Raw genomic sequence first — 21,212 nt, 5'->3', positions numbered from 1 at the left:
TGTTGTTCAAGTGTGCACATCTATAAGTTGCAAACCTACTTTTGATTTATTGACATTCATTACAAAGATCTCATAGTCAATGCTTTGAGCCTCAGACCTAGAGGAAAACCTGAAGCATCTGGGCATTGTGAGCTTTTGTACATAAATTGCTTCATGTGCAAGATTATGCGAAGAGATTATGTGAAGGCACCATGGCACAGACTGAGGGCTAGTGTTTGTCTGCAAAACTATAGTCTTCTTCAGAACAATAACTACAACTCCTATGTAGCAGTACAAGAACAGAGACAGCCATGTACAATGATTAGTATCAGCCTACTATCTGGGAAGTCTAAATTCAAGATCCCCAATCAAAGGAAAATGTGAAAGAAAAATCAATGGAAATTTCCTGGGTAAACCTGGGCTAGACACACATACACTCAGCCTAATGCTTGCTTGTTGTTATTTCTCTTCTAAATAGTTCACATACTTGCCTATTGATAACGACTGGAGGGCATGAATACAATGAAAAAGATGAGGGGAACCCAGTTGCACCCATAACAAGCCCAACAAATCTCCCTCCCCACCCCCCTCTCTCTCTGTAACAAGGCAAAAAGCTCATACCTTCAATAAAACCTCACTAGTCTTAAAAATGCTCTTTGTAATTCTCCTGATGGTGAGAACTGGGCAAAGGAAGCTCTGGCTCTTTCCTGTCTTCCCCCAGGGCACAAGGAGAGGGAGGCACCTTAGCCAGGAAGGAAGAGAGGCTGGGCTCAGTAGCTCTGCAGGGTGATTAATTGAGTCTGGTAAACTTAATCATCCAGCAGAGCTATAGAGCTAGTCTCTTTCACTGGCTGAGGTTCCTTTGGGAAAAGGGAGGTGGAGATGGAAGGAGACAAGAAAGGCTGCTTTGCTGGCAGGCTGATCGCTCGGGAAAAACACAAAATGGCGACCAAACACAGCAGGTTAAGGGAGAATGAAGCAGACAACAGCCAGTTGTTGGAAGGCCTGATTGGAGCCCTCTATGGGGCAGATTTGGCCCGCGGGCTACATGTTTGACACCCCTACAATAGAGTCTTCCCAGTCTAACGCATCCATTTTCTCCAGGGGAACTGCTCTCTGTAGTCTGCGGATGAACTGCAATTCTAGGGGATCCCCAGGTTCCACCTGGAGGCTGCCATCCCTACCACTATGTTTGTCCAACCTAAGATGCAGGCTGCACCTTTAAGTACTGTTTCCTATTTCCTGCAGAGTGAATGGCTGATAAGGCTAGAATATAGCCTTCCCCTTATTATGCTCCATGGCTGGGCACGAGCCAAAAACAGGATAATAGCAGTGGGCAGCTAAGATGTCTATTGGAGGGGCTCTGTGAAAGCCTCTGCTGCGGGCCACATCAAGGGGTTTAATAAGTCCCTATTTAGTGAATCACTGTCCTTTGTCCCTAATTTTCCTCTGGGGAAAATGTGGGAGATGACTTTTTAAAATGCCCATGTGCTCACCTAGCAAACGTTAAAATTGCCTTTCATACGTCCACCTTCCCACACAATAGATACACCTTCTCCTCTGAGAAATTAAATTTCCAAGTGAGACCAGAAGCGCTTTGACCCTACAGCATGTGCATGCAAACACACACACATGAACACTAAGGCCAGGGCATTCTCTCCTGTCTAGCTTTCCAGTGGCATTGGAACACGTGCCGAACACGTTAGAACATTATCTCAGCTTTATTGAACTCCCAAGATGATCAGCAGGTTAGCTACTCACTGGGCGTTTTCGCACTGACCTTCAAGTGGCGCGACCACCCTCTTCACAGGAAAATGTTTGAGCGGCTTTTGCGACGGAAGTCGCCGGCTCTTTTGGGTGCTCCGGCGCTTCTTGTGCGAAATCCGCGCAGATCCTCCGGTGTGAAGAGGGTGGTCACGCCACTTGAAGGTCAGTGCGAAAACGCCCACTGTGTTCCAATACATCAGGTAGGACAAATCGTGCTGAATTCTATTCTATTTGTCTCTATAGGTGAAAGAAATGTGACTTCCTCCTCTTTCTCATACTTGCTACACAAAAACTACACAAAGAAATAGGAAGAGGGCAATAAAAGGGCAAGCGATATTTCCCGGGCTCAATTAGAGACTGGAAAAAACTCCTACAATGGCCATTAAAGGCTATTCTCAGGATCACCTGGCTTACAGTATCCAAAACTACAAATCCCATCATTGTCTTGGCATTTAAAGGTGCAGAACTATTTTTCCTACCCTATAGGTTGGCTGTCTACCCTGTTCTATCTGCCCTGCAGGGGCAGAACAGGCACCCTGTGATGCTCTGCAGATGACAAAGCTCCTTTTGAAACACTACTTGACATAACAAAGGACAGGCAAACGGAAAGGACAATAATTCAAGCCTTCCACCATAGCCGGCGGTGCTGGAAAGCACCTTCAAGTCACAGCTGATTTATGGTGACCCAGCAAGGTTTTCAAGGCAAGAGATGTTCAGAGGTGGTTTGCCATTTCCTGCCTCTATGGAGCAGCCTTAGACTTCCTTGGGGGGGATCTCACATCTAAGTACTAACCAGGGCTGACCCTGCTTAGTTTCTGAGATCTCATGAGGTCAGGCTAGCTTGGGACAATTGTTGGGGGAAGTCATAGGGTTGCCAATCCCCAGGTGGCGGCAGGGGATCCCCCAGTTTGGAGGTCTTCCCCCCACTTCAGGGTCATCAGAAAGCAGGGGGGGGCGGAATGTCTGCTGGGCACTCCATTGTACCCTATGGAAACTGATTCCCATAGGATATCATGGAAAATTGATCTGTGGGTATCTGGGGCTCTGGGGAGGTCCTGCTTTTTGAGGTAGAGACACCAAATTTTCAGCATAGCATCCAGTGCCTCTTCTCAAAACACCCCCCAAGTTTCAAAAAGGGCTCCAATTCCATGAGCCCCCAAAGAAGGTGCCCCTATCCTTCATTAATCCAAATGGAGGGAAGGCACTTAAAAGGCATGCAGACCCTTTAAATGTGATTGCCAGAACTCCCTTTGGAGTTCAGTCGTGCTTGTAACAACCTTGCTCCTGGCTCCACCCCCCCAAAGTCTCCTGGTTCCACCCCCAAAGTCCCCAGATTTTCCTTGAGTTGGGTTTGGCAACCCTATGTGTTTAATAATTCACCCCTAGGGCATGCACTGCTGCTCTTGAATCAGAGTAGACGGTACTCAACTAGACAGGTTGGTGGTCTTTATGCACGGCCATTGCTTGCACGCAGCAGACACCACCTGCAGTCCCTGGCATCTCCGGCTAAAGGATCTCAGGTAGGAAGTCTTGGGAAAGAGCTTTCTCTGCATGGAAAAGATGCTCCCAGACAGAACTGTTCTATGTAGACCCTTGATCTGGGTCACCATATATGTTCAGTAGTTAAAACACTTTTTTCATGCAGCCATCACCTAATTTTCCTGGGATTTCCAGTTTAAAGGATATCAGATCGGGGGGGGTGGCTTTCCTGAAACTGTGGTGAATAGCTGCTAATCAGAGCAGATAACACAACACTTTGACTTGGCATAAGGCAGCTTTGTTGAATGAGAAAATGTTTAGGTCAAGTGCTGTAGCTCATGCACAGAGCATAGGTGAGCATGCCAAAGAGGTCAGGTCCAATCCAACAAGATGATCTCAGACAATGGGAAGGCCTTTTTCTTCCCTGGAGAGCTCCTATCAGTGAGTATAAAGCAGAGGTGGCCATACTGTGGCTCTCAAAGTTTCCACTGCCCCATTGGCTGGCTTGGAGAATGCATTTAAAGTTAATGTTGCTTTCTTTCCACCTCTCTCTCCCTCATCCATTTGAAGAAGACTGCAGATTTATACCCCACCCTTCTCTCTGCCTGCCTTCCTTCCTTCCTATCTTGTGGCTCTCAAACATCTGACGTTCATGTCTAGCAGCTCTCAAAACATCTGACATTTATTCTATGTGGCTCTTACACTAAGCAAGCTTGGCCGCCCCTGGTATAAAGCATGCCAAATGAGGTAATCCAAAGGTCTGGCTAGGAACTAGGCCAAGGATTTATTTATATTAAGTGGAGCCTGAAAAGATTCTGAAATTACAACTGATCTCTAAGTGACGGCAATCCATTCCCCCAGAGAAAATGGCTGCCTTGGAGGACAGGCTCTACGGCTTTACACTCTGCGGAGGTTATTCCCTTCCCTAAACCTGCCCTCCTCAAATCTCCAGGAATTTTGGAACGTGGAGTCTGCAACCCTAAATTTATTCCCTATTTTCCTTCCCAATGGGGACCCAAAGCAGCAGCCAAGATGGTGCCCCCCTTCCTTTTTATTCCCCCAAACAGCCCTGGGAAGAAGGCTAGGCTCTGTGACTGACCAAGGACACCTGCAGTGAGCTTCCAAGGCAGAGTTGGGGTTCACACCTCGGCCCTCCAGACCCTAAGCTAACCATTACACCAGTTTCATCGGCAGTGTTTGTTGTAAGCAGGTGTAATTTTGTAAAAAAAATTAGTGGCAGAGCCCCAGGCGAGCGAGGCCTGCTTGGGCTGGCTAGAGATCCAACTAGCCCAAGCAGGCCTCGCTCACCTGGGGCTCTCCTGGGCCACCCCCCCCAGTCAAAAGGCCAGCAAGCCACCCACCACCCAAAATCACATAAGTAGCGGAGAAAGAGTGGTGCGGGCTTCTCCAGGGGTTAATGAGGGCTGCTGAGGGTGTGACAAAGCTCCTTGTGGCTGGCTGGCTGCCCACTCTCCTAATCCAGGGACTGTTATACAGCTGCACCTGCTATTCAATGGACAAGGTAGGTGGGGAGGAAGAGGAGGAACCCTCTGAAAGGTTCAGGAGCTGTGCTCCTATGAGCTCCATCTGAATCTGAGGCCTGGTTGTAAGACAGCATCCCCCTTCCATGTTCAAGGATGGGCTGCATCAGGGAATCCCAAGGCATATTTATCCCAGACACTTGGGATGATGATTGATGCCAGTATATCAACTGTCCAGCCCACTAACTAAGGGCCACAGGAGGAGAAGCTGCAGAGGGCCACTGGGGAGGGGTCTGTGGAGTGAGTGAAAAGGAATCTAGAGAATCTGGGAACCATCCCTCTCGCTCTTTTATGATTTAAAGCAGGGGTGTCGAACTCATTTGTTATGAGGGCCAGATCTGACATAAAAGAGACCCTGTTGGGCCGGGCTATATCTGGTTGGCCCGAGCCATGTCGGGTTGGGCCATGTGTGTACCTATTTAAGATTAGGTAGCAGAGATATAAATTTTAAAAAGAACACAAACACAAATATATTTTTTAAAAACTTAAAACGTTAGCACTCATTCGTTTTAAAGGTGCTTTCTTTGTATTTTTTCCATGGGATCCAGGGAACAAGGCAAACTTTTCCTTCCTTCCCCAGGGACAGGGGTGGGGGGAGCACCTCAGTCAATAGAAGGAAGAGAGCCTTGGATCAGCAGCTTTGCTGTGTGATTGAGAGAGCCTGGCAAAGCAAGCTATTTCTCCCCCCCCCCTTCCTCCACAAGGGAGGAGCCTCAGCCAATGGAGAAAATAGAGGTTTACCACTGTAGCTCCTGTGCAATTGAGCAAGCCTTGCAAAGCAAGCTGTTATGTAGAAGGAAGCAAGAGAGAGGAAGAGGGAAGCAGATGACAGCCAGTTGCTCAGGGGCCTGATAGGAGCTCTCCAGGGGGCTGATTCGGCCCCCAAACTGCATATTTGACACCCCTGGTTTAAAGAGTTTGCCAATCATCTGATTGGTGGTCCCTTTAAATGGAATGGGAGGGGCACTGGCTGCTCATGCATGCCCCTTCAGTGCAATTTAAATCACACAGGAGGGGGTGGCCCTGGGATAGGGGTGAGGGGCCCCAAAACTGTCAGGGGGGCAGGCCCCTGGTTAGCTTCAGGCCCGACTGTAGGAATTAAGGTCGTCAGGTTTCCCTGTAGGCACCAGTGGGGGTTGAGGGGTAGAGTTGCCAAAGGGAAGCTTTTGGAGATAGAGCCTGGGGAGAACCTAGGGACCTCAATGGGGTACAGTACCACAGAGTCCACCCTCCACAGCATTCTTTTCTTTCTGCAGGGGAACTAATCTCTGTAGTCTGGAGATGAGCTGCAATTCCAGGGGATCTCCAGGTCCCACCTGAAGGCTGGCATCTCTAGGAGGAATCAGTGCTAACCGCGCATTCAGCAACAGTCATAGGAACACACATGAAGCTCCCTTATACTGAATCAGATAACCCTTGGTCCGTCAAAGTCTGCTCAGACTGGCTCTCCTGGGTCTCAGGCTGAGGTCTTTCACCTCACCTCCTGTCGAGTCCTTTAAACTGGAGATGGCGGGGATCGAACCTCGGACCTTCTGTACGCCAAGCCGGTGCTGTGCCACTGAGCCAGGGCCCCTCCTCCCGATGCAAGCACCACGGCAAATAATAAGCCCGTTTGCAAATCCCTGCCTTCATTTCCCTGCACCTTACAAATGCACGTAGCATCGCTACTACAGGTAGGGCGGCTGCAAATTGCAGCTTGCAATGCTTCTCTCCCGCATTCTCACTGCTGCGACTTCGGCATGCCTTTTCCGCCCGCTTCTCTCTCTCCCCCCCCCCTCCCCCCGTCACTCACGTGACTGGCCCTGCAAGGAGAAACTCACCGCACGAGCCAGGCCAGGCAGGCTTTGCAGTAGCGATGTCCGCAGAGGGTTTGCAGGGCTGTCCTCAACACGCGCTCGCAGTGGCTGCAGAGATATTTTGGTTCCGGGGCAGCCAAGCAGAGGCTGAGCGGGTACCCCGAGGGCACCTCGTTGGCGGCGTCAGGAAATGAGCTCACGTCGGCGCTGGCAGGCCGACTGCCGCTGCTCCTTCTCTCGGCCATCTGCAGCGAAGTGCGGCAGGAGCAGCCCCCGCCGTCGGTGGCCTTCAAAACACAGGCACGCTGCAAAACGAGATCCCCCCCCCCCCTCTTCCACCCTGGCTCCAAAAAAGGGCTTGGCGGCGGCAGGCGGCGGCTTTGCTACCGGGGGTTCAGTCTGCCCTTCACGAATCTGACGAAGAGGGCATGCCAGAAAGTTCTGAAGAGGGTTTCCAACAGGAAACTGCTCAGCAGCCTTCAAATTCCCCTTGAAAACACAGAGCATGAGAGCGCAAGAGAGAATGCATGAAGCAAAGGAAAATTGGCTGGTTTCTTGCTCTGGGAAAGATCCCCGCCCCCCTCCCGTTTGTTCCCTTCCTGTGGAAATGAACACTGGGACCATGGGCCTGGAAAGAGGTCACTGCTAGGGTTGCCAATCCCCAGGTGGGGGCAGGGGATCCCCAAGTTTGGAGGCCTTCCCTCGGCTTCAGGGTCATCAGAAAGCGGGGGGGGGGGGGAAAGGTCTGCTGGGCACTCCATTATTCCCTATGGAGACTGATTCCCATAGGATATAGTGGAGAGTTGATCTGGGGCTCTGGAGAGGCTGTTTTTTGAGGTAGAGGCACCAAATTTGCAGCATAACATCCAGTGCCTCTTCCCAAAATACCCTCCCAAGTTTCAAAAAGATTGGAGTAAGGGGTTCAATTCTGTGAGCCCCAAAAGAAGGTGCCCCTATCCTTCATTATTTCCAGTGGAGGGAAGGCATGTAAAAGGTGTGTGGCCCATTTAAATGTGATGACCAGAATTCCCTTTGGAGTTCAATTATGCTTGTCACAACCATGCTGCTGGCTCTACCCCTAATGTCTCCCCACCCCCCCACCCCAAATCCCCAGATATTTCTTGAATTGGCAACCCTAGTCACTGCAGCCACTTGCAAGATGGGTGAACAGGTGGGGAGACCTTCTGATTTTCTAGCCATGAAAAGTATCTCAATTTCAAGTAGACCAGGCGTGTGAGAAATTACTTATTGCCCTATGCCTGCTCTGGCTTTGGGGCTTTTCATGTGGTATATTTAAACTACGTAATTTGTGGGAGATCCACCACCAGGTCTCCTGCTGTGGTGTGATACAGATCAATTGACCTGATTTCTTAACAAAATCTCCTGATCTGTAATAGCAACATTCCTAATGTAGGGTTCCCAGTTCCCGGTTGGGAAATACCCGGAGATTTGGCCTAAAATGGGACCAGACTAGGGCATCGCTCAGGGCTAGCCGTAGATTGTCTGGCATCCTAAACAAAGCTACCTTCTGGTGCCCCCCCGCCCCCCGCACTGATAACATCACTAAGTCATATGGGGGGGCACCCAAGTTGGTGCTCCCAGAAGCCAGCTCCCTAGGCAGTTGCCTAGTTTGCCTAGTGGCAGGGCAAGCCCTGGCATTGCTAAAACAATGAATAATGGATACTGAGAGGTAGTCCGATCTTGCTAGGCACCCAGCCTTTATAGCTCCCAAGGAAACTAGATGTAGGCTTGCTGCTCCTGCATATTTATTTTACCTTGATGCAGGGCTATTTTTGAGCAGGAACACACAGGAACGCAGTTCCGACTGGCTTGGCTAGAGTTCCACTGGCTTGGCCAGAGTTCAAAGGGTGTGATGTCTATCCGTGTTAGTTGTCACATTTGCATTCCTGCTTGGCTTGAGGGCAATGGCATGGCACAGTGTCTGTCCCAAAGGGCCATCAAACATTATGCTCTGATGATAAAAAAGAAAGAAACGCTGCAACTGGTGGGGGAGGGGGGAGATTTATAAAAATCCTTGTTTCCAGGGCTTTTTCTAGGCAGGAACACTCAGGAACGTAGTTCCGACTGGCTTGGTGTGAGGGGCGTGTAGCCTAACATGCAAATGAGTTCCTGCTGGGCTTTTTCTACAAAAAAAGCCCTGCCTAGATGTCCATGAGTCCAGGAAAGCTTTTATGTTAGCTAGGTGCTCAGCATTTCCTTCCACTCTCCTGGGAGGAGGTATAAGAGAACCCCCTATGTACAGAGAGACTGTCAGTGTGATCTAGGGGAAACTGAAACCATTGAGCATAACCAGGTTTGTGCCAAATGCGTAGCACCTTTAATGAAGCAAATGCCTGCCCCAATAAGACTCGATTGTATTATCTATTTGTTAGCTGATGAGAATCAGGCTATCACTAAAGATATAACCAGATTTTGTGCCGCTTGTCTCAGTATCTGCAAAGATTGCAAAATAGTTACATTCTTTTATTTTTAATCCCCCTTTGATATGTGGGGGATAGTTATATATTCAGTTTAATTTGTATATTATTTGTACAGTCCTCCTTTATTTCATATTCTATTTGTACAATTTTTAGCTATTTTTATTGTTATGTAATCTAGTTACTTTTTATACTGGCCTAATGCTGCAAAAAGCCTGCCTACCTACCCAGAGATTTAAGGGGTGGAGCCTTAGGAGGGAAGGGTTTGGGAAAGGACTTAAGTGGGGCATAATTCCATAGAGTCTGCCTTCCAAGGCAGCCATTTTCTTCAGGTGAACTGATCTCTGTCACCAGATCAGTTGCACTAGTGGGAGATCTCCAGTTACCACCTGGAGGTTGGCAACAGTACTACTGAGACCAGCAGAACGAAAGACCTTCTACAGACACCATTGCATGGTGGCAATTTTATTTATTTAGTACATTTTTTCTCCCACCCTTCCTCCAAGGAGTTCAGGGGTACATGCATGACCCTCCTCCACTTTATCCTCACAACCAGGTGAGGTAAGGACAGGTTGAGAAAGAGAGACAATCTGGCCCCAGGTTACCCAGTGAGCTTCACAGCAGAGTGAGGGTTCAAATGTGGATCTCCTTGATCCTAGTCAGGGCTTTTTTTGTAGAAAAAGCCCAGCACAAACTCATTTGCACATGAGGCCACACCCCTGATGCCAAGTCATCCAGAACTGCATTCCTACGCGTTCCTGCTCAAAAAACAAACAAACAAAAAGAAGCCCTGGTCCTAGTAGTCTGACACTCTTAAGTATTGCCCCACTCTGGCTTTAGTGTGGTGAAGTGAAATGGCAATATCATAGTTCAGCTGTTTGCTGGCATTTTCCTGGGCTGAATTGTAAAACTGTGATTCAGCTATGCATTCTGAAAACCAGTCACTTTCCAGTTCTGCCAGAGACATGCCCAGGCCCTGCTAGATTGTCAGGCTCTGCCTCTAATTTGTCAGGTTTTGTCTTAGCTCTGCCTGTTGCTTGCCAAATTCTGTTCTGGCTCCGCCCCTGATTTGCCAATGGCACCTTCAGCATCCAGACTCCACACCTGGCCTCCCCAATTCAGCTCCAGCACTACTTCCTGGCCTGCCCAGTGGGTAGGGTTGCCAATCCCCAGGTGGGAGACTGGGAGAAAACTTTCCGTGTTCCTTTCCCTTTTTTGCCCCAGGTGGGGGGGGCAGCGCAGCGGATCCCCCGGTTTGGAGGACCTCCCCCCAATTCAGGGTCATCAGAAAGTGAGGGGGGGAGGAGAGAAATGTCTGCTGGCTCCTCCATTGTTCCCTATAAAGACCGATTCCCATAGGAAATAATAAATTGATCTGAGGCCCTGAGAGGGCTGTTTTTTTGAGACAGAGGCACCAGATTTGCAGCATCGCATCCAGTGTCTCTCCCCAAAATACCCTCCAAGTTTCAAAAAAGATTACACCAGGGGGTCCAATTCTATGAGACCCAAAAGAAGTTGCCCCTATCCTTCATTATTTCCAATGGAGGGAAGGCATTTAAAAGGAGTGTGGTCCCTTTCATTGTGATGGCCAGAACTCCCTTTGGAGTTCAATTATGCTTGTCACAGCCTTGCTCCTGGCTCCTCCCCAATGTCTCCTGGCTCCACCCCCAAAGTCCCCAGCTATTTCTTGAATTGGACTTGACAACCCTAGCATAAAAGCATATTTATAGATGTTTATTTTTTTATCTATAGTTCACTTTTCTCCCCAGTGGCCATCCAAGGCAGCTTACACCACCTTCCCCTTCCTGCTTTATTCTCATAATAACTACCCCGTGAAGTAAGAACATAAGAGAATCCATGTTGGATCAGGCCAGTGGCCCATGTCCAGTCCAACACTGTCTCACAGTGGCAAAAACACCCCCAGGTGATGTCAGGAGGTCCACCAGTGGGGCCAGGACACTAGAATCCCTCCCACTGTTGCCCCCCTTCAAGCACCAAGAATACAGAGCATCACTGCCCCAGACAGAAAGTTCCATCTATATCCTGTGACTAAGAGCCACTGAGGGACCTCTGCTCCATGTTTAGTCAGTCTCCTCTCAAAGCTATCTATGTAGGTTAGACTGACAGAGAAGGGCACCCAGTGAGTTCCTGCATCACAGTAGAGATTTAAATGTGACTTCCAGATCCTAGTGTGAATGCAAAAACTGCTACAATGTACACTGGTGTCACATACATACAGAAATGAGAAAGTTTTCTTCCTTTATATTAAAAAAGCACTTTTGAAAGATCCACATAGCAATATGGAACCATATCCCGCTGAAAGCTCTAGAAACCAATTAGCATGATCAAATTAACCCTGGGATGATCTCATAGGAAATAAGCAACCCTCTTTTACTCCCTGGATCTTCATTTTTTAAATTAAAAGGCTAAAAAAACCCCGCAACCTTAAGTACTGGAAACTTCTCAAGAACACCTTCTCAAAATCCTAGAATAATCTGAGCCTTATCTCTGAAATCCCAGTGGCCAGAAAATGCTGGCGATTTCTCTCTCGCTATCCTGAGTGGATTAGTGTACAGCTGCAATTCGAAGGCTTCCTTGGGCCATCACAGCAAAATGAGCTGAAGTGTTTTCTGTTATAGATACGAGTCGGCTTGAAACGATAAGAAAATGGAGCAGATGGTAAATCAATGGATGACAAACGTAAATAGATAGCAAACCAATACGTCCTTTTCCAGGATTTCAAGTGTAGATCGTACCGGAAACTCTGGAGCAAGACAGTCTTGAGGCCAGTTTTCAGTGTGGATTGAACCATCTGAGAGGGTGGTATTACTGGGTCTTTTGCCCAGTGCAGAATCGGCCTGTCTTTGGAAGAGGGCCTTCTTAGAAACAATATTTTTGGTTGGATTTTTAGCCTGCTTTTTTTCCAAGCCTGGCATCCAGAAAATGACAGAGTCTGTAAAAACACACACCTGTTTGGATTTCTCTAGAGTTGTCTAGTCTCAGTGCCCCAAATACTGGTCCCACTGGTAGGGTTGCTTGCCAAGTCCAATTCAAGAAATAACTGGGGACTTTGGGAATTGAGCCTGGAGACATTGGGGGTGGAGCCAGGAGCAAGGTGGTGACAAGCATAATTGAATTCCAAATGGAGTTCTGGCTATCACATTTCAAGGGACCACACTCCTTTTAAATGCCTTCCCTCCACTGGAAATAATGAAGGATAAGGGCACCTTCTTTTGGGGGTCATAGAATTGGACCCCTGGTCTAATCTTTTTTGAATCTTGGAGGGTGTTTGGGGGAGAGATACTGGATGCTATGCTGCAAATTTGGTGCCTCTGTCTCAAAAAAACAGCCCCCCCCCGAGCCCTAGATACCCACAGATCAATTCTCCATTATTCCCTACAGGAATCGGTCTTTATAGGGAATAATGGAGGGCCCAGCAGACATTTCCCTTCCCGCCCCCCTTGCTTTCTGATGACTCTGAAGTGAGTGGAGAGATCCCCAGCCCCTACCTGGGGGATTGGCAACCCTACTCACTGGGCAGGCCAGGAAGTAGTGCTGGAGCTGAACTGGGGAGGCCAGGTGTGGAGTCTGGATGCTGAAGGTGCCATTGGCAAATCGGGAGTGGAGCCAGAACAGAATTTGGCAAGCAACAGGCAGAGCTAAGACAAAACCTGACAAATTAGAGGCACATGCAAATTAGAGGCATACACAGATCAATTTTCCATTATATTCTATGGGGATTGGTCTCCATAGGGAATAATGGAGTGCCCATCAGACATTTCCCTCCCCTCCCTGCTTTCTGATGACCCTGAAGCGGGGGGAGGACCTCCAAACTGGGGGATCCCCTGTCCCCACCTGGGGATTGGCAACCCTATTTTATGCACATAGTGCATTCATTCTTTCCTAAGATTAATTTATTTATTTAGCTAAGAAGAGTTGTTGTTTTTTTATATCCTGCTTTTCTCTACCCTAAGGAGACTCAGAGCAGCTTACAATTGCCTTCCCTTTCTCTTCCCGTGACATTCACCTTGTGAGGTGGGCAGAGCTGAGAGAGTTCTGAGGGAACTGTGACTAGTCCAAAGGCACTCAGCAGGCTTCATGTGGAGAAGGAATGGGGAATCAAACCCAGTTCTCCAGCGTAGAGTCCGCTGCTCTTAACTACTTACACTACACTGGTTAAATGCCAGTTCCCACCTCTCAGCACAAGGCCTCAGGAGATGGCTTCCTGTGATAAAAACAACAAAGCAATAACATTTAAAATGAAATAATAGTAATGAAATGACCTGAAAATGATAGTCAATCAACAGCAATGACACATTAAGGTAGCTCTCTAAAAAATGAAATAGAACCTGCTGGAGTGAGGCTGTTGATCAACAGCAAGCATTTACTTTGCATGAAGGTCCCTAGTATAGCGCCTCATGTTATTTACGAAGTCTCTGTTCTTTCCCTTTCCATTACAGAAGCACCTGAGGTGTGAAAGCTCACTTTTAATACGCAGAGCTCACTTTTAAGATGCAGCTTCGGCATGTAGCTGAGAGCTTCAGAAGCTTTATTTCCGCACCAACCACATCCTGTTTAGGGTTGTATGTGACCTCACTGAGGGTGGGATGAGGGGATTTACCAGAGGAAACAGGTCAACTGTGGAAAGTACCAAAAACTTGTCCTGAGTTTCATCATGCAGCTCAGTGACTTTCTGCGCGACAATGGTCGCATTCAGAAGAACTGAAAGACTCAGCGGTCTAAATTTGCAGAGCAAATGTGGATACATCTGGCAAGCACCTTTAATATTTGCTTCCAGAGAAACTTTGACTGGAGGTGACCAGGACTAAAAATCAGAGCTGCAAATCAAACAAGGGCTCTACCACTGAGCCACAATCTCAGACAAGCTGCTTTCTCAGTCTAACAGCCCCCATAGTAATGTTTACCTACCTTACAAGCCTGTTGTATTATAACAATGTCAAGCAGGGCTTTTTTTGTAGCAGGAACTTCTTTGCATATTAGGCCACACACCTCTGATATAGCCAGTCCTCCAAGAGCTTACACTAGGCTCTGTACTAAGAGCACTGTAAGCTCTTTGAGGATTGGCTACATCAGGGGTGTGTGGCCTAATATGCAAAGGAGTTCCTGCTACAAAATAAGCCCTGATGTCATGTATGAGAAGTGCTTTGGACATTCCTAAGCACTATACAAATGCAAAGGAGTATTACTTGTAGTGTAAAGGCTGGAGGCCAAGCTTCACATTATTGGCAAATATGCAATGAAAACCTGGGTGGTGGCTTTTTTGAATGGAAAAGGGAAAGCAGTCTGATTCCTCTCCCCACACAAGCTGCTTCTTGGTTTGAAACCACCCACACCACACAGACACCAAAGCTCTTTTTTGGACTCAAAGATCAGTGGTTAGGACTTCTCTATTTGCATTTGCATGGAATAAGTAGTCAAGCTTCAAATGTCTGAGAAGTAAGTTGAGAAAGTTGAGGTCCAAGTTTCACAGCAGCCACCCACTTAGTGTGAGCTCTTAAAATACATGACTACTCTGTCATCCCCATCTTTCGTGTGAAATAAATGATACTGAACTGCCTCGCAGGGCTGTTGCAAGGACTGCTTGAACATTTTGAATGCTTGGAATATGTTGTATAAATGCCAGGTGTACATCTGCGTAAGGTAACCTGTGATGGAATGGACATCCCACCTCCAACCTAAGTGCATGTGGTAGCCAGTGTTGAGCAATGAGCTCCTTGTATACATTTTGGCATACATATGGAGTTTGATAAAGGCTGCTATTTCCCTGTTTCTCATTCCACAGCATCATTTCCCGCATTCTCTGATAGCACAGAAGCATGTACAGTATATTGGAAGCACATCTCATTCTTACACTCCCAAACCTTTAGTTTTGGATTAAGGTTTAATGCGCACACGCGCACACACACACCAAGTCTACCACCTACAGTCACTGTGTATTATACTTCCCGCTTGGAAAAAAGTGGCGTGTATTGACTCACACAGAGACACAACAGACAGCTCCCACCCCACTTCAAGCAGGGAATTCTGCATCTATGCCTTGGGAATGACTGGATAATTTAGTCACATCTAGTGCAGCGAAACCACCTTATCAGCTGTGACATGCAATAAAGGACATCAGGTTAGGGCACTAAATCATTAAGAGATGCACCAGGCAGCCTCCTCTACGGACAAATACTTTGATTGCTTGATTTATTCATTTCTTCTACCCATTTCCCCATGAAATGCCACTGTGCCCTACTCTGCAGTTTTAGAATGACTGTTCTGAAATCTCAAACACTGACTGCACCCATCCCACATCATTCAGAGGAGCAAGATTAGTCACTACACCATTAGTCACAGCAGCTGGGTCCAGTAGAGAAAGCCTGGTTAGACTTATTTTCTGTTCCACTATGCCCAGTGGGATGCGGTCAACCATTTAATAGCCCAGAGGGCTATTTTGGGTTATGCAAAGCCAGAATGGAAACCAATGCTTTTAAGGGAGTTATCTTGGTTTTAAAAGTCAATAAAATTAGCACTGTGGAGGTTTTAAAGGGGCAGATGACTTATGGTGCCTTCAGGTGTGGGTTTTATGAGTCCAGTGGACCACAGTATGCACATTTTATTGCTCTCTATAAATCTGAATACAGTGATGCCTGGGGGAAACTGAAAGACCATTCGCCGTGATACAGTGACTACAACATGAACCAAAATGGGGGAGGAAGCCTTGCTGGAGGGAAAAAGCTGCTTCCTCTAATCCAGGAGTGGCCAAACTGCTGCTTGGGAGCCACATGTGACTCTTTCACACATATTGTGTGGCTCTTGAAATTCCCCTGCCCCATCAGCGGCAGTCCTGCAGCTAGGGGCCGCGGGGGGAGGGGGTCCTTTAAATCATGCAGGAGGCTGGTGACTGCTCTTGCCACCCCTCCCCCAGGATTTAGAGCCCACTGATCAGCTGATTTGTGGGTCCTTTAAATATCCTGGTTAGCTACGGCCCTGGTCAGCGGACTTGGAGAAGCCATTTGTCTCTTTAAATCACTTTTCCAAGCCAAGCCAGCCGGCGGCTTGGAAAATGCATTTAAAGTTAAAGCTGCTCTCCTTCCTTCCTTCCTACATCCGATGTTCCTGTCACGGGGCTCTTGAACATCTGACGTTTATTCTGTGCAGCTCTTACATTAAGCAAGTTTGGCCACCCCTGCTCTAATCCCACTGAATTCAAAGGAAGCATGAAATTGACTAGACCAGATCAAAAACAGCTTGTGGTCTAGTCAATTATACACCCAGGGGCAAGGTTGCACTTTCGTTCGTGGACTACTCATGTATCTATTGCTGAACAAAAACAATGTAAACCTGCTTTTAAACTATCTCCAGAAGTTGGCTGCCTTGGGGGGAAATGTTGCTGATCTTAGGTACTATCCATGACACACATCCTTGACCACACTCCCCCATCTTTGTCTAACCTTAAAAGAATGGTTGGAGTCCCAGAAAATATAAAACGCAAAATACAATAGATGATAGATTTTGTGGTTCAACAGGCAGAGTGTAAGGCAGAGATGTTCCACCAGACTTTTGCTTGATGGTTTCCATCATGGCCGGCACCCTCTCATTTCCCTCCTAGATTCGTTGATGTGTTCCACCCCTTCCCCCTCCCCTGCCCATGAGGTGGCAGTACAGTCCAGCATGGGAAGGAAACATACAGTCATGCCACCTTGGATTCTTTTAAGTGTATTTGTAATTAATTGTATGTATTTTAAGTATACTGGTTTTATGTAACATATGTTGCTGTATATCACCCAGAGCCTTGCATGAGCAGGAATTGAATGAACAACAACATCACCACATGTTGGACTAAGATGGGAGACTGAACTTAGGCCAGTCAGTATCTCTCATTCTAAATGTGATCCTCTTACAGTGATAAGTTTTGCAATCTGCTTTGAGGTTTGGTGAGAAAGGTGGACCATAAATAAACTAACAAATATGCTCACGAAAAGTTAACCATATGTACCGCCACAGATTCCTTGCAACGGAGGAATAATAATAATAATAATAATTTTATTGAGGCATAAAGAAAGTAGATTGAATATAAATGAGCCCTTTTTGGTTTATTATTGCAGCCTGTTTAAACAAATGTCAAATTTAGTGTCTGATATGAAATATTTACACTGCATCTCACTACTGCATATACACACAGTTCCATTTAGTCTCACTTGTTTCCAGATGTCTTTGTCACATTGTAAGTCTGGTTCTCACTATATCTCTTTCCAAAAAGCTAGACATTTCAAGGATGTTCTGGCAAATATTAAATATCAATAAACCTTATATAAAAAATTATTTTCTGGCAAATATAAGTGTAATTATAGGCAGGGCTTTTTTGTAGAAAAAGTCCAACAAGAACTCATTTGCATATTAGGCCATCCCCCCTGTTGCAAATCCAGCCAGAACTGCATTCCTGTGCTTTCCTTTAAAAAACCCCAAAACCTAATTTAAGATGTACACAAATTTGGCTTTCCTGGTAAAATAAGCTAAGATCATCATAGATGGTCAGGAAGAACTGTAGAAAATACTGTTGGGATTTTCCCCTTGGCCCAAAAGCTGCCTGCAGGAGTTTTCTGCCAGCTTAACAGCCATTGATTAAAAGATAATTTGCAAAATGCTGCATTGTGGCCACAAAATTTTGACAAGAATAACATGATGAAGCAGAAGGCCACCACTCAATCCATGTCATGCCGTCTAAGGGATATTGGTACCTACAGAGACAGAAGAAAAATGTACAAGTAAGGAAAAGGGAAAAGGCAATCACTCGGAAATATGGTGCAGCACTTGTCCCTGATTTCCCTCCTGTACAGCAGCAGTGTGAAAGACCCAGTGTGAGAACTGAGAAATTTAGGGCAGAACTACATGTTCTAAGAAACTGGCAGCCCTGTGTCAAGTTCTCCACCTCAATAACTAGGTAATAATGTAACCGGTGTCATGCCATCTTCATTACAACAGGGGCCTAACTACACTGTACCTGGGTCTATCACAGTCCTGTTAAACCAGATGTGCACTGGGAGTTCCAGGTCTGAATCTTCCAGTGATTTCTGAAAATTTTCAGGGTTCAGATTGGGGCTGTGGGACAAGGGGGCAGGTTAGGCTTTGCCCTTTCTTCATATGAAGCTGCTATTTACTAGGGAAATCAATGCACAGACCATCAGTAAATGTCAGCTTCCCCTAAAAAACAGCAGCCAATGATATGGTGTGGGGAAGGCAAAGGAAACTATGCAAGGATATGGAATGAATTGTACTTTATGGAGGGGCAGAAGTTGGAACTGGGCTGCCATTTTTGGCTGCAGCTCCAGGCTTCTTACAACATAAAATGCCATTAATGGGGGGATTTTTCTTCCCATCTCTCCCTCCCATTCCCCATGATCTGATAGTCTTGGAGAAACTGGCATTGCTCCATGAACACTTTGAAAATAACATGAAATATCTTGGCAATCTCAAAAATCATATTACCGCCACAATTCAACTTTTCAAAATGTTGCCGTAAGCCTTTTAGATCCAACTGATCCCATTTAACAACAGCCTCCCCCTCCCCATCTAAAAGAGTCCTTGATAGCAGCCCAGTAAGGCATTTACCTGGATGTGCTAGTTTTCTACCTACAGGGATGGTTTTTAATAAAGCGCAATTCATCACCTACAGCATAAAGTGGTATAGAAGAAGAGTTGGCTTTATATCCTGCTCTTCACTACCTGAAGGAGTTTCAAAGCGGCTTACAATTGCCTTCCCTTCCTCTCCCCACAACAGACACCCTGTGAGATAGGTGGGACTGCGAGAGCTCTGAGAGAACTGTGACTGGCTCAAGATCACCCAGCTGGCTTCATGGGGAGGAGGACTCCACTTTGATTTGGCTGATGTGCCTCTCGCTAAATTTATTTAATATTTATTAGTTTAGGAGGCTTATATGCCAACTCTTCAGTCCTGCTCAAGGTGGCTCACAAACAAGACTACCATACGATCATGACGTCATAAATTACCATTATAGATACAAAAGAAAGGTCCCCTGTGCAAGCACAAGTCGTTTCCGATTCTGGGGTGACGTCGCTTTCACGGCAGACTTTTTACAGGGTGGTTTGCTATTGCCTTCTCCAGTTATCTACACTTTCCCCCCAGCAAGCTGGGTACTCATTTTACTGACCTTGGAAGGATGGAAGGCTGAGTCAACCTCAAGCCGGCTACCTGAACCCAGCTTCCGCTGGGATCGAACTCAAGTTGTGAGCAGAGCTTAGGACTGCAGTACTGCAGCTTTAACACTCTGCACCACGGGGCTGTTATAGATACAAAACAAGCCATTAAACCTGTAGTTAAAATGCTTTGAGTGCATTTGCATGGAGAAAGACAGTCTAAATGTATGTTTAAAAACAAATACATGTTTAAGTTTGAAAGGAAAGGCAATCTGATTCCAGGTGATATGACCAGAAACATGCAAATCAGAGATGCAGCATCACAAGTACTGAACGAATGGGTACAATCTCTTGCACAGATGCAATTGAATTGAACAGGACGAGTAAGAGTACAGACAGTCTCTTCTTACCACAGCCATTGCTATCCAGGGAGCCTGTGCAGAAGTTCCTTGCGTCTCATACGAATGTCTTGGGAAAAGACTAATAGATTATGCTCTATGAGCTGTTGCTTACTCACTTGATACTTGCTCCATGCCCTGTTTTCAAGGCCTCTTTCCCCATGATCAAGTAGTTTTCTCCTAGGCTGAACTGAACGTTATTACAGGTCTTCTTTTTAATAAAGATGATTTCTTCATTCTTCTGAGCAAAAGCCTCCCCTTTGAAAAGAAATGAATACAGATTAGGAGGAACCCAAAAGTTAGCTGGTTCAACCAACTGCTGCAAAGCAGGACTGTTCCATCCACCACTGCCTTCTCATCTCCACAAACCGACCTGGTCAAGCCCACCCACTAAAGCAAGGAAATGCCACAAGTGGAGAGAAAGCGCACTGCTTAAAAGGTGCTTAGGGAACAAACCACTGTGCATGCCTCATGTGAGCCAGCCAAGCTGCACATAGTAGCAAAAGGTAAAGAGATTTTTGAATGTCCTCATCACTTGATACTACCTGTGACAAGCCAAACGGAAGCATCCAGGATTAACCACAGGATTAGCCTGGAGGATATACCATGCAAAGGCCTCCTATTTATCTGTGCAGGGAGGAATAGCAAGCCTCCAGCCCCAGTATTCTGCCCTAAGGAACTGAAGAGCAAGGGGAGATGGTCTTCATCTCTAAGAATTTCCCCTAGTCTCTATGGTAGAAGTGTCATCACATTCTCTCCAAATTCCTCCCTCCTCAGGCACCATCTCCAAAATCTTTTGTCATTTCCTCAGGCCTGCCTTTAAGTCAGCATTGGAGACAAGCTACATGGACCCTACATGGACCTTTGGTCTGATCCAGCGAGGCAATCCTTATGAACTTGTATAGACGGAATAATTTGCTGTAAAACAGCAACGGCTCTCACCCCTTTTATAGAGATTCAGTAGAGTTGCAGTATATTTCACAAAGCTGCCTTCTTCACTGGAGGACAAGATGTTTACTTTATAGACTATGGGAGGGAAAACAATATGCATTAATCACAGGTTCTGAAAAAAATGTTTCATTTCTAAATCAGCTGGGAGGAAAGCATTGCTACTCTCTGAGCAAAGGTGGGTGTTTTTGTGACTTTTGCGATCATGACCTCGGGCCAGGGCTGGCGCATCCATTAGGCAACCTTAGGCGGTCGCCTATGGGTGGAGCCTTGGGACCCCCCAAATTGGACGCCCCGCCTCCTGGGCAGCGGGTAGGGGAAGCAAGCGAGGAAGGGAGAGCCACTGCCCTTCCCACTTACAGATAAAGGCCCCACTGATCAGCTGATTGGCCGGCCTTTCCCCTGCACCGCTTCCCGCACATTTTAAAATGCCCAGGAGGGAGGAGGTGGCAGAGGCAAAGGTGGTGTGTGTGTGTGTGTGTCCAGGCATGCATCCAGATTGCAGCAACCACTGCCAGGCTCCGCCCAGGCATGGTGAAGAAGGAAGCTTCACCCTGCCTCTCAGACACCCCTCAGGTAAGGTGGCTGAGGCAAGGCTGGCCAGGTGCCTGTGTGTGTGGGGAGGGAATGATAGGGGGTGGAGGCACACTTTGCCCATGGGTGGAGGGAGATGGGAGGTGGGGGGGGCCTCACCTGAGGCACCTT

At 47.0% G+C, this 21,212-nt stretch overlaps 2 protein-coding genes across 2 annotated transcripts in view; both read right to left on the bottom strand.

The window, feature by feature from the left end:
- TRAF1 (TNF receptor associated factor 1) overlaps positions 1–6,808 on the bottom strand; it is a 29,532-nt gene extending 22,724 nt beyond the window's left edge. The window contains exon 1 of the mRNA XM_060250586.1: positions 6,587–6,808. Coding sequence (XP_060106569.1) covers positions 6,587–6,807 — 221 coding nt within the window. The 5' untranslated portion in view covers position 6,808. The remainder of the gene's footprint in view (positions 1–6,586) is intronic.
- A 10,221-nt stretch (positions 6,809–17,029) lies between these two features.
- C5 (complement C5) overlaps positions 17,030–21,212 on the bottom strand; it is an 80,923-nt gene continuing 76,740 nt past the window's right edge. The window contains exons 39-41 of the mRNA XM_060250587.1: positions 20,502–20,585; positions 19,679–19,817; positions 17,030–17,744 (exon numbers count right to left, since the gene is read on the bottom strand). Coding sequence (XP_060106570.1) covers positions 17,615–17,744; positions 19,679–19,817; positions 20,502–20,585 — 353 coding nt within the window. The 3' untranslated portion in view covers positions 17,030–17,614. The remainder of the gene's footprint in view (positions 17,745–19,678; positions 19,818–20,501; positions 20,586–21,212) is intronic.

The sequence above is a fragment of the Heteronotia binoei genome, chromosome 12 (genome assembly GCF_032191835.1).
Source record: "Heteronotia binoei isolate CCM8104 ecotype False Entrance Well chromosome 12, APGP_CSIRO_Hbin_v1, whole genome shotgun sequence".
Classification (NCBI taxonomy): Eukaryota; Metazoa; Chordata; class Lepidosauria; order Squamata; family Gekkonidae; genus Heteronotia; species Heteronotia binoei.
Note: the sequence above shows the minus strand (reverse complement) of the source record. Positions and strands in the feature narration are given on the sequence as shown.